Genomic DNA, 12,696 nt, shown 5'->3' with positions numbered 1-12,696 from the left:
ATATTCAACAATGTCACTCAGTAACATTAGGATCTCCGGAAATGTAACAAGACTCATTGTTAGAAGAAAACTTTATTTTTTTCAATGAAATACCTTTACATTTTAGTGACTAATTTGTATTTTTAGGGGGAGTTTAAGGTCTGCTCTGTAAACTAGTTATACAGAAGATTGAACACTTCTGAAAAAGTTTTTGGAGAATCTCAGCGATTGGTTTTATTTACTCGTGGGAAATATGCTTCACTACTTCACAACTTTTTGTTTTACAAATACAATTTCTGTGATCAGTGACCTTTAGTATGTCTGAATACCATTGAAAAGTCTTTCTTTAATGTCATCTAAAATAGTTTCGTTATCATAAAGACTGAAGCTTCTGTCTTGGTCCCTTGCAATTCATGAATGGTATTCAGACATGGCTATTTTGATTTGATTTGAACATTACAAAGAGAGCACAAATATTGACATTTTTTTATTTATTTGTTGTTAATGAATCACTCATGATAATTAAAATGAGGAACAAATTGTTACAAAGTTTTGTGCTTTGTCTGTTTCATCTTATTGACTTGAAACTTATTTATGTGCATATATAAATATTGATCCATACTGTCTTAATGTTTTCAGTGAAATGAAAATATTTGTGCTCTCTTTCTTGGTTATTTGTTGCCAGGTTTTAACTTCCCTTCTAATTCTACATTTTATTTCCAGCTTTAATTGTTTGTTTGCTTATGCAGTTGATAATTTTTTACCCATTTCATTCTTACTTTAAATATTATGTCAGCTGCAAGTTAGAAACGCATTTATAAAAAAACATATACTCTTTAGCAAGGTAGTTGCTTGTAACATATATTAAATACAATATTTTTTCAATTTATCTTCAATTCAAATTGATTTATTTGTTCATCAACACATACATTTTCATTGCTTGTTGGCTATAACGATTATGTCAACCTTCATTAATTGAACAATTTCCCAAAATCAGAATCTTCATCTTTTCAGTCCATGGATCCAATTTGTCACTTGTGTCTACATCATCATCAGTGTATTCATCGGTAAGAATTGATGCATTTAATAATTTGAAGTTGATTTAATATAAGTGTCTTGTGGGGCAGCCTAGTGGTTAAAGCGTTGCCTCGTCACGCCGAAGACCGGGTTTGATTCCCCACATGGGCACAATGTGTGAAGCCCATTTCTGGTGTCCCCTGCCGTGATATTGCTGGAATATTGCTAAAAGCGGCGTAAAACTAAACTCAGTCAGTCAGTCTTGTGCCTATGGCGAAGTATGTATTTCACTCTTGGTCCACATGGCACACATTGCTTGATTTGTTCATGTGGGTTTAACAGTGCAGAGTTGCTTCCCTTGGATATGCAAGGATCCTGATCCTTCAGCTGACACATCACTGATACATATTACAGTGTTAAAAAGAAATCACTTGTGTACTCACGCCTGAATGGGATGAATTATATATTCTAGCACGACATTGTGTGATACTCGATTCTGATTGGCTGAGAGCTCATCAAAACCGTACTTAAATGGCAGTTTAAGACCGCTAATTAAAGTGACCAATTCACCGCGTATGAATACGACGAACTCGTTGACCCTATTGTTCGTAAAGAAACATTTCGGACATCAGCAATTTCTAGCTCGGTAGCATCTTTGGTGTTTTTGAAGTAAAAAGCGAAGGGTTTGAAGAAGAATTTCTTGACCCTAATCCCAGTGAAGAAACTACAAAGCTGGAAAATCCGTCAGCAGCGAAAAGCAGCAGTATATTCAAACCGGGTCCAGATCTAGCGGGCATAACGTCAACAACACACGTCGGCCCACACTTCTTAACCTGACCGCTTCCGTCCCGGCCGTAATGCCCAGTCCTTCCACTTCCACTGTCCATGTATCCCACATAAAACGTGGCATGTCAGGTCTTTTCCAAATTGAGAATAGAAGGGTGGTTATCAACAATTATTTCCGTGAATAAAGTTAGCGGCAACTAAACTTAGCGAGTTTACGGCTTGAATTAGGGCGAGCCAATAAATCGTATGAGAAAAAGCTTGCTCACAGTATAAACTGTACTTTTGGATATTTATGTATGCTACTTGCAACAAATACAAGCATACTGGTTCCTGAAATAACGCTTTTATGTTGTTGAAAATGTCTTATTTTGTTCATTACACAACCTGTCCCTCAACGGGACGATGCCAAGCGATTTCCAGGAAACAGGCCCCTTCACGCCTTGTGTTCTTGCGCACCAAACAGTTCGGTTTTAGAACACTTATCAGTCGTGCTAGAATGAAGATAAAGCTACTCTGTTTTCAATTTTGTGGTCCTTTATCGTTGATTTAAGACCACTAAATGTAATTTAAAAACCGAACGCATTAAATGGTTTTTAAATTACATTTAGTGGTCTTAAATCAACGATAAAGGACTGCAAAATTGAAAACGGAGTAGCTTTATCTTCTAAATCAAGAGAAAATGGAATAACTATGAAGCAAATTATATATCAAGATAGATGTGAACACAGTCCGCTGGTGACTTTAAGTGAAGGAGGCAAAGTGATTCTTCGGCCTTAGCTGTCATGGGTACAGACTTTCAATGATAATGCTGAATGTGTGGAAAAGTGACAATTTACTGGTGTTTTCAAACATTATATGGGTGGTGGGGTAATCTAGTGGTTAAAGCATTCACTCCCCACATGAGCCCAATGTGTGAAGCCCATTTCTGGTGTCACCTGCCTTGATATTGTAGGAATATTGCTGAAAGCGCAATCAAACTAAACTCACTCTCACACATTATATATATGTGTGAATATTAAGATTTATTTTTAAATATATTTGTACTTTTGTTACAGGCTGAAGAAAAGCAACAAGCAGAGGTAAGGGAATGAATCATCTGTAAAATACCTATCATATCTATCTTTAAGTTTTCAAAGCTTTTTTTAAGTCATGCTTCATTGTCTAACTGCAAAAGATATCTTTTCACCACAAATATTTCAAATCCTGAATATTTTATGGACACTCAAATTTATAAAAAGACTTTCACAAAAATACCCAACTATTTTGGATGAGTGTGTGTTATATTCTGGATTAAGATTTTCTTTTATCAGTTTCAGTTCATTGGTTTTTGATTATCACAGGCATATTATTCAACTTGTATTCCACAACCTTTAAGAACCAGATCACTACTTCATTTTTATCTTGTCATTTGACCCAATATTATGTTTATGATTATTTTTTTGTTTTTCAAATCAGCTTAATCTCCAAAGATTTGTTGAGAAAGTCTGACCATATTTTAAGTTTAGTGTAATTGTGTTCTAGGTTCGCAAATTGCAACGAGAACTTGTATCCGCAGAGGATAAAGTGCTTACACTACAAACGCAACTGAACACCAACGTAAGTCAGAAACAGTTTGTTTTCATCAGTATTCCTTGCACAAAATTTCATACTAACTTTTACGATTAGAATTAGGATGAACCCCTTCTCCCTGTTTCATGAACATGTTTGAACTGACGCTGCACATTGAAACTGACATCCCACGACGATATAGGAAGTCGGGCATATCATTATTACTCTGAGCATCACCATCATCCTCATAATCATCATCTTCTTTGTAGTGTGTTAGGAATGCATGTATTTAGAATAGGAAGTTAAGACATCAGGCATAGTCTTACCACAACAACATAATTGGCTGTTCATCAGATTTGACATTTGTGAACAACTGAAATAAGAGGATGTGTTTTGGTGTTTTCTAAAATTTTGAAATAAAAGGACCAGAATAAGTTTATGATATATGTTTTGCCTGTATTGTAAAAAGTAAATCTGAAGAGCAATTGATAAATTTGTTGTGGCCTAATAATTTTGTTTCAATTTAGTTCATTTTAAACTATATTTTAAGCTCCTGTTCTTAAAGAATATCTGAAAAAGTCAAATAGAATTATATAGTTTTATATTTAAATGCATAAGTAAGTTTTTCTCACTTTTCGAAAGTAATGTCATTTAAAGATTGAAATAATGTCAAAATCATCATTTTATTAATGTTTCTTAAGAACAATGTAGTTAAAAGAACAATATTTTTTTAAGTATTTTTGAAACGCTTATTGAAAAAAGTATACCAAAGAAAGTTGTTTTCTTTCATACAAACTCTTCCAATCATCTATCAACAGAGAGCTGATACAATATTCTACAAAAATCAGGTAAGAAGGCCAAAAATCTAATCTGCCATATATCCTCCAGCACATCTGCAAGGCAAAATAGCCTCAACAGCTTTTTGAATATTTTAGTACGCTTCAATCACTTTCTAAGTAAGGGTTACTTCCCTTGATGCACTCCGATGGGATTGACAAAACATTCAGGGAGTCAGTATACGTTGAGAGTCCAAGCTTTTAGTATTTTAATTTTAGACTTTTAAATTTCATTCTTGACTTTATTCTTATATCAAATGTGTTGTGATGGTTTTGGGATTTTGTGATGGTACATGTATTCTATCCACCCTCTGCATATCCTGGTATTTACCCCTTGCATGCGTTTATTACACCCCTTATTTTCAGGATTTTAAAGTGTTTCATTTTTGTGATATTCAATGTATAGTGTATATCATATGTTATTGTTGATCCTGTGTAAATGTACTGATGTCTTTTTCACATTTGTCGTATGTATGTACCATTAGATCTTGTAACCTACGCCATCTTCAGGGTATCGGGTGTAAGGATTCTGAATATGATCCACAAGATAGTGTTTTCTTTGCTGTTATTTATCACACATGAAATCGTCATGCAATCAATTTTCCTTGTGAAAAGGTAAGATAATGAGGTGTTTTGAAGATGTAATCTGTGAAGTACCAAAACAGTGTGTAATCAATTGCATTGTTGAAGTTTAACAAGGTTTTCGTGATATCAGTTTTGATATTGACGTCAGATATTATGCACTTCACTCAAGGCATCAAGTGCGATCTACATGCTTTATGGTCTGTGATTAATGACTTAAGCTGAATATAGTAGTCTTACAGGAATATTTAGCTCAGAAGGTGTACCAAGAGAACATGAATGTTGTTTCCGAGGAAACATGCAAAAATAAGAACTATCCTCCTGTCGGTTTCATTTTGATGTGAATGTACGATATTGGTGATAGACATCTGTGACTGATTTTGAGGAATGTTAAGGAAGCATGGTGTAGGAGTGGGTTTACTTGTCTATTGTATCTCGTACATTTCCTTCTGGTCATACTCCATCTCACTGTTTTATGTTGGCTGAAGTCGTTGATTGATATTGACGAGTACATGGGAGCAACTTGAGCAATTGTAGAATTTGTAAACATCAGACACTGTAACCAATGAGGGCTTGTCATAGCGTTGGCAGTCTGTAACATGTCTTCCCACAGTACTTCCTGATGTATGTAGAAATGGACAACCTTGTTGGCAGGTTTGAAGTTGTAAACCTGGAGATTTAACATAATGACATAACCAAGTACAGCTTACGTGAATTTCCAGAGAGAATGTCTTCTGATAAGGACTTTCTTTTTTAAAAATATATAATAAAGTCAAGTACTTTCAGCTGTGTTTTTAAACATATCTTTTAAGTTTGTATTTAAATAGGTCATATTCTCAGTTGGTTGTGTGAATTTATAGGGTAGAATTGTATAATTCTCTACTCATCGTTATAATTGCTATAATTCTCTACTCATTTCGTCACGGTTCGACAACAGCTGAAATTGAAGTGTGAAAGGGTAGATTCCTTCATGAGTATGCACTCTGACAACATCGATTTCACCTGTTGGACCTGGGGATGATATCAACAAGTATCGAGTTACCGTTCTCACATCGCAGATTTAAATGATGACATTTCTGTAACCAGTACTGTGATGTAAAAACCTTTAGGGTGCAGAGATGAGATTGAAAGTGGACAGCAAAACTAAAAACAACCTCCTGGCCAGTGGGCAGTGCAGACAGATGTTGTTTCCATTGGAAATGAGCATCACCTCTTTATCCTGGGACGGGAGTTTATTGCCTTTTGCTTTCACTGACCTCTGGGTGGTCATGCACTGACATGAAGTATTTCCTTTAGTAACCAACTTGCTGTATTTTGGAACCTGGGCTTGAAGAATGCCTCTGAGAATTGAGCTGGTTCCTAGATGGTGATTTCACATTCCTGTGTATGGTTTTACCTACATCTATTAGCACGATAGCTTATCATGGGAGATTTCGGGGCAGGCTAGAGCAGTAGGGTTGGTGAACATTGCCAGCTTTATGAGTGAAGCCCTGAGATGATAACAAACTGTGAAACTACTTCCGATGCTACTGGGCACGAATCCTCAGCTTTAAATTCAGTGATGTGTTTTACGAAACATTGGCAAGTGAAATTTCGCTTGTTAGATTTGTGATGTGTTTGTGACTCCGTTGCCATAACAACAGTGGAAATGGAGAGATGGTCCATGTATCAGATGCGAGCCAATGACTGGTATATTCGAAACAATCACCAGTACTATAACAAGAAGGTTAGTACAGTTACTTGAATATTTTGAAATATTGGGTAGGTATGCTGGAGTCCTTTTTTCTAGTTTTCGCAAATTAATGGTTGATCACTTCGTTTCACTCATGCTTTACCTGAGCCCATGGGGATTTGTAAAAATACATGATGAAGAACTCAACTGGAATATATTTCTTGTACCTATCATCATCTGTTTGCTCATCTCAAATCTTCTATGTGTATTTCACATTTATCAGATAAGAACCAACATTAGCAAATCTATAAACTGTTGTCCTTGTCTGCAGCTGTTGACAACCCCTTAGAAATGTTGCCTGTTTAATGCATTATCTTGTACTGTGGTTTATTCCAGCCTATATGCCAAGGTTACCTGCACATACATAAATACATGTATATTTTTTAGGACTTCAACTTTAGGATGGGTGACTGACTATATTTTGGAAGCAGTTGTGGTTAAGTTTCCATTTTTCCAGCAAACTTTTAATCTTTGTTACTTTAGCTTTATGATTTTTACTTGTTTTGGTCAGGTTGCCATACAAATATTCCTACCTCCTCTTCTCATTCAGCTGAAGTCATGGCCCAATCGTACATTCTTCATCATCAACTCTCACTATAACAGATCCAATGTCATAAATGTCCCACCAAAACAGTTCAACACCACCATAACAGTCCCACCAACCCTAGCCCACCCCTCCATGACAGACCCACTTTCACCATAACAGTCCCCACCCTACCATAACAGTTCCCACCAGACCATGACAGTTCCCACCCATCCATGATAGTCCTAACCCCCTCCATGAGAGTGCCATCACCCTCCATGGCAGTCCCACCCACCCCAACCATATTACCCCAGCCCCCTATTTAAAAACATAATAATAAATTTAAAACCCCCACCTAAATGTCAATATCAATATATACTGGCATACCATAAATAGGGTTAAAAGTGTAACAGGTCAAATTTCTGGTTCTTTACTTTTGATTAACACTGAAAAAAGTCTAAGCTTCAAGAAGTGGAAAAAAATTAACCATGTCATATCTGTATTTTTCGCCAAATGTACAAAATGAATGTGTAGATTTCATCAATATTGACAAGATGTTAGCAAATATGTTCAACAAAGTCCTATCAGACAGGCAGATGACACTGTAGCTGGCTGAGGTAGTATTGCCTACAAAGGGTCAATATTTCCACAGAACACATTCTCCAGGAATGCTGGACAAAAAGGGCTACATTTATCACCTTTCAGATTATTTTGTTTACATCATGTACATTTCCACGTAAGGATGCTATTTTCATGTGATGAAAAGCTTTCCTGGTGATAGGTTTTGGGAGTGATCCAAGCGTTCCGAGATAAGTTTGAGTTTTCGATGTCGTTTGTCTAAACAAATGTGATTTCTAGGCACTATAGATTTCTTTAATAGTTGATAGCAGTTGAAATGGACCTGAAATTGACAATGTGTGGTGGGGAAAGAAATCTTCAGTTTTTGTAGGAGAACTCCTCTGGTGGGTTTATCAGATAGTTTAAACAAACTTTGATTGGGAAATGTTCACAGAAACATTCCACTGCCTGTGACAAATGGATAGTGAAATTCACTTTGAAATAAGATCTATACTGATAGAAAATTTGTACTCCTGTCTGGAAAAACTTTCAACAACTGACTTTGTAGATTGGATTTTTTTATCTAACTATCCAGTGTAATTGTTTGGAAGTACAATGGATGAAAGTTTTTAGAGTACTGGGAAGAGAATTACATTGTTTTTTCTTGCCATGCAGGCTGTATTTGGTTTGATGTTGGTGAAGAACTGTATACTCTACACCTGTTTAATCCAGTGACGGTCTTGTTCCAGACTCATGCAAAAAAATATGTTTGTTTCTAGATCAGTTCCAAGTACCAGATTAGAGAGGTTCTCTTGTACACAGATGTTCCAATTGACACTCGTAACATACACACTCATGCATGCCTCCACACAGAAAGACAGAAAGAGAGTCACAGAGAGAGAGAAAGAGTCACACACACACATAAACACTATGAAGCACACAAACACTATCATCCATATATTAGTTAATACACTTATCTGAACATTAATTGTATATTTATCATTAGCTATCCACCCTATAACAAGTTGAGTGAATGCAGCCTCTTCAAATAAATAAACAGTTGATTATGTAAACAGGGGGCCTGTCCTGGTGAAGAAGGCTTTGCCTGTACTTGAGTCTCTTTCTACCCCTTTGTTGATATTTGGATGTAAAAATAAACACTGATAGTGGGGGCAAGTTATGTGGTTTGTCAAAGAGGGTGATAATTTCACAAGTGCACTGGCTCCAGAGGGAACACTCATAGGATTAATAGGAAAGAAGGTTAAATTCATTATCCATATGTTGGGATGGGTACAGATTTAGCCCAGTTAGGAACTTAGTGTGAGAGAGATTGGTCAGTTTTCTGACAGGATTGAATTATGGTCTATTAATGACTATTGTCAGTTTTCAGACAGGATTGAATTAAGGTCTGTTAATGACAGTATTGTCAGTTTTCAGACAGGATTGAATTAAGGTCAATTAATTACAGTAACAGGGTGATTTGGTGGAATAAACATAATCTGGAAATGTCATTGCAATCAAATAGCTGGACTCTGTGGAGGGATTTATGTTGACATGTGATAGTTGTCCTCTAAATGAATGTGTTTATCTTTGGAAACAAGTACAGAATGGCCTCCAGATGTTGGGATGATGTGTTCTGTTACCCTGCTGTAAAAATACTTCACCTTCCTTTGTCATGGAACAATCCAGTTTACAGGCACATGTCTTCAAGACAGTTTCATTGACATAATGCAGTTCATCTTATGTCATATTTCAGTTTAAACATACCAGTTCATTGTAACATCAGTTTATCATAATATTATAGTTGAGATATATTCAGTTGAATGTCATTGCAGACGGTTCCAAGTCATCTTGATGTTGTTGTTATGTTGTGTATGTGTTTGGTATTATACTGCAGACATATTCAATGTCATGTTTCAGATGAGTTTACTGGCTTAATGTAGACAGATTCAATGTCATGTTGCTGTTCAATTAGAATATAGCTAACATCATAGTGGGGATGTCCTTTTGTCCTTTTCTAGTGTCATATTTATGTTCCTATCACAGACAAAGACATATTCAAGGTCCTATTGTTGACATATTCATTGTCATGTTGCATCTTCTGGACATATTTGATGTCATCTTCTGGACATATTTCGTGTCAACTTGCTTTGATAAGTTCAACATCATGATAAGGACAGATTCAATGTGACTTTGCAAAGAGGTTCAAAAGCACATTGCACACTGGCAATAGAAGCCATCTTCCATGGCAACTGCTGTCAGTTTCAGTGGCACATTTGCTTCAGGACTAGTGGTATATTTGCTTCAGGACTAGTGGTACATTTGCTTCAAGACTAGTGGTACATTTGCTTCAAGACTAGTGGTACATTTGCTTCAAGAATAGTGGTACATTTGCTTCAAGACTAGTGGTACATTTGCTTCAAGACCAACACAGTCAGCCTGCAGGCATATCAATTAAAACTTAAAAAGTTTCTCAAAGTTCAGTGTCGTCATATATCTTAAAATAACCACATTTGAAAAACCAGTTCATCTGCATGCTCATAATTAAGTTCTCACTAAAGAAGAAAAAAGTGGCTGTGATGCTTTTTAACAAAGACTTGCAAAAAACGGAAATATACTTCCAACTTCATTTAATGATGATGCAAAAATCAGACTTGTATGTTCACAGACCAACCCTGCTTGACTGACAGGTCAAAACATACAAAAACAAATACCTGTTTTGGCAAGCAATACCTCCTCAGATCTTGTACTTGGTGTTAAAGATACACTGAGTTCACTGTTAATGATATGCCATGTTTCACTGATGAGGATAAACCTGGCCATTGTTTCAACATAGAGAGGATGAGTGCAGAATGAATAGGTGTGGAGAGTTGGCTAGGGTGGTTTATGGCTTGTGATACAGGAGGAATAATATGCTGTATTTATCCTTAGGGACATAGAAGGTATTTATGGGCTGTGATTTCTGACAACTTAAACCTTTAACACTTCTCAGATCTATTTCTTGGAAAGGTGAATATATTTCCAGAAAAGTTGACAATTTTTATTTTTTTTTGCCAACCATAAAAGATGTCAATTAACCTAGACACATATTTGCAATTTTCAAATTTGTACCTATCTTCAAACTTTAACCCCACATGGGTACAATGTGTGAAGCCCATTTCTGGTGTTTGCTAAAAGCGTGTAAAACCAAACTCACTCACTCACTCAAACTTTAACACATTATAGCATATCTACAACATGGAATTGAAACCAGTTTCTGTGATAGGATCCAATGTATTTCCAGCCCATGTGTACAAATCTGTACTATTCCAAATCCAAACTGTTGCGCAAACAGGGAGGTATGGTAATGACCAATGCTATTACACAACTAATCAATTTCATCTCCTAGATCCCAACTTCCTCCCTCATATCATCTTGGTTGTTAATGTGTTTCCAAGTTTAGCAGTGTGCTAGGTCTGTTTTGGTGTGTTTCTGATATGTGTGATTGGTGTGTATTACACAGTTTCCACCCCCCTCCCCATCCCCAACAACTTCCTGTGGTGTAAAAAATCACCAATGAGTTTCTGATAGAATCAGCTGTGATGAATTTCATCTCTGCCATTTATTTTTCTTCTTCAAATGGTAGGTACTATCTAAGAGATAGTGATTCTTTCCTGATACCAGAGAAAAGCGATAAAGTAATATTTTTAGTGTTTCCTATGATGTCAGAAGCATCTATTTTAATATTTTATGGAGGAATTATATCACGTTTTGGTCATAGAACAGTTTACAGAAAATAGTAGTAAGAAGATCCATATTAAAAAATGAGTGACAAACGAGATTGGAGGTATGACACATCACTTGGAATTAAAGTGAACATTTAAAAAAAATTGATGAAAGGATGTATATATATATCACAGATTTGTGTTTAACACTCAGTAAATAATTGATAGCATATGATGTCTTTTCTGTAAGCAATGAAAAAGCAACTTCTGCAACCCTAAGAGTTATAAAATATTTAAAAATTTGAATTTTGAAAACATGATGACAACTTTATAAACTTTCCGCCAAAAAAGCTGGTCTTGTGCAAGTCTGTGTTTATCCCGTATATCCTGCTATCTGTCTGAGCTTGGCGTGTGCTACACCTTATCTTGTCAAAACCCTGTCAGACCCAACTTGCCACAAGCCGTGGTTCATCTCAGGTCAGGGGAGATAACTCTGGAATCACATCAAGGGTCACGTGATCCTTTGAGGTCATCATATAACAGGAGATGCAACCTTGAGGTTTTTTCTTTGGCTATGTCTGGTCCAACTTTATTGCACTTTTTATACGGTTTTAATATTTATTTATGTGTACAATTAAATTTTATTATTATCATGACAGCAGATTGTGAATGTTTTAATTGTTTTTGCCATTATTTTAGTTATTGATCCATGTCTTGAATTATGTTTGAAATTCCTTAATGATAATTCATGGAGTTATAACTTCAAGACTAATGTTAATTGAAGTTTGGTAGTTAAAGATTGGCAGTGTTTATAATTTGCTGATTACTTCTGCTTTTGAAGTGTACATAAATGTTCCTTGATCTCAAGTTAGAGTGCAGATTTGTCAGAAATGTTGTGTTAAGAGCCTCAAGGGTTGTGGAGTACTTAGCAGAGCTAATCTTTACATAAATGCGTCATATTTCATTATTGTGCACCTTCTGCAATATACCAGTTATTCCCTCCCTTCACCCGGTGGCCTATAGGTTTAGCAAGATTATCTGCATGTGTCTGGGACGATTCATTCCAAGAATATATGCCAGGAAGGAGGTTTTAATTGAGTCTGCTGGAACGTCAATCGTTTTCATCTTAATCGTTATTTCTGGGAAAGAATTCAGGAATGCTGCAGTAGCAGTTATTCAATTTTGGTGCAGATGTGATGAGTGAAAAAAAGGGCAAAAATCGTCCATTTTGAATTTTTTTGCCAATTATTATCAAAGTGTAATGAAAGACAGAAAGGTCATTCTCTAGCCACCATCTGTACCTTGTACTAATTATGTGGTCATCAAATATGTCGGTGTTATGTCCTATTTGGATATCAACTTGTGAAACTATGTATGAATTCCACCTGCAGATATCACTATCTCAGTTCTCTAAACAAATAACGTTGGATC

General features: G+C 35.9%; 1 protein-coding gene across 1 annotated transcript in view; it reads left to right on the top strand.

The window, feature by feature from the left end:
* Window positions 1–12,696, top strand: part of LOC124286648 (neuron navigator 3-like) — a 543,359-nt gene that overhangs the window by 464,581 nt on the left and 66,082 nt on the right. The window contains 4 exon segments of the mRNA XM_046723050.1: window positions 994–1,046; window positions 2,838–2,861; window positions 3,304–3,378; window positions 4,149–4,178. Coding sequence (XP_046579006.1) covers window positions 994–1,046; window positions 2,838–2,861; window positions 3,304–3,378; window positions 4,149–4,178 — 182 coding nt within the window.

Source organism: Haliotis rubra, unplaced genomic scaffold (genome assembly GCF_003918875.1).
Source record: "Haliotis rubra isolate DU_JTF1 unplaced genomic scaffold, ASM391887v1 Scf389, whole genome shotgun sequence".
In the NCBI taxonomy this organism is placed as follows: domain Eukaryota; kingdom Metazoa; phylum Mollusca; class Gastropoda; order Lepetellida; family Haliotidae; genus Haliotis; species Haliotis rubra.
Note: the sequence above shows the minus strand (reverse complement) of the source record. Positions and strands in the feature narration are given on the sequence as shown.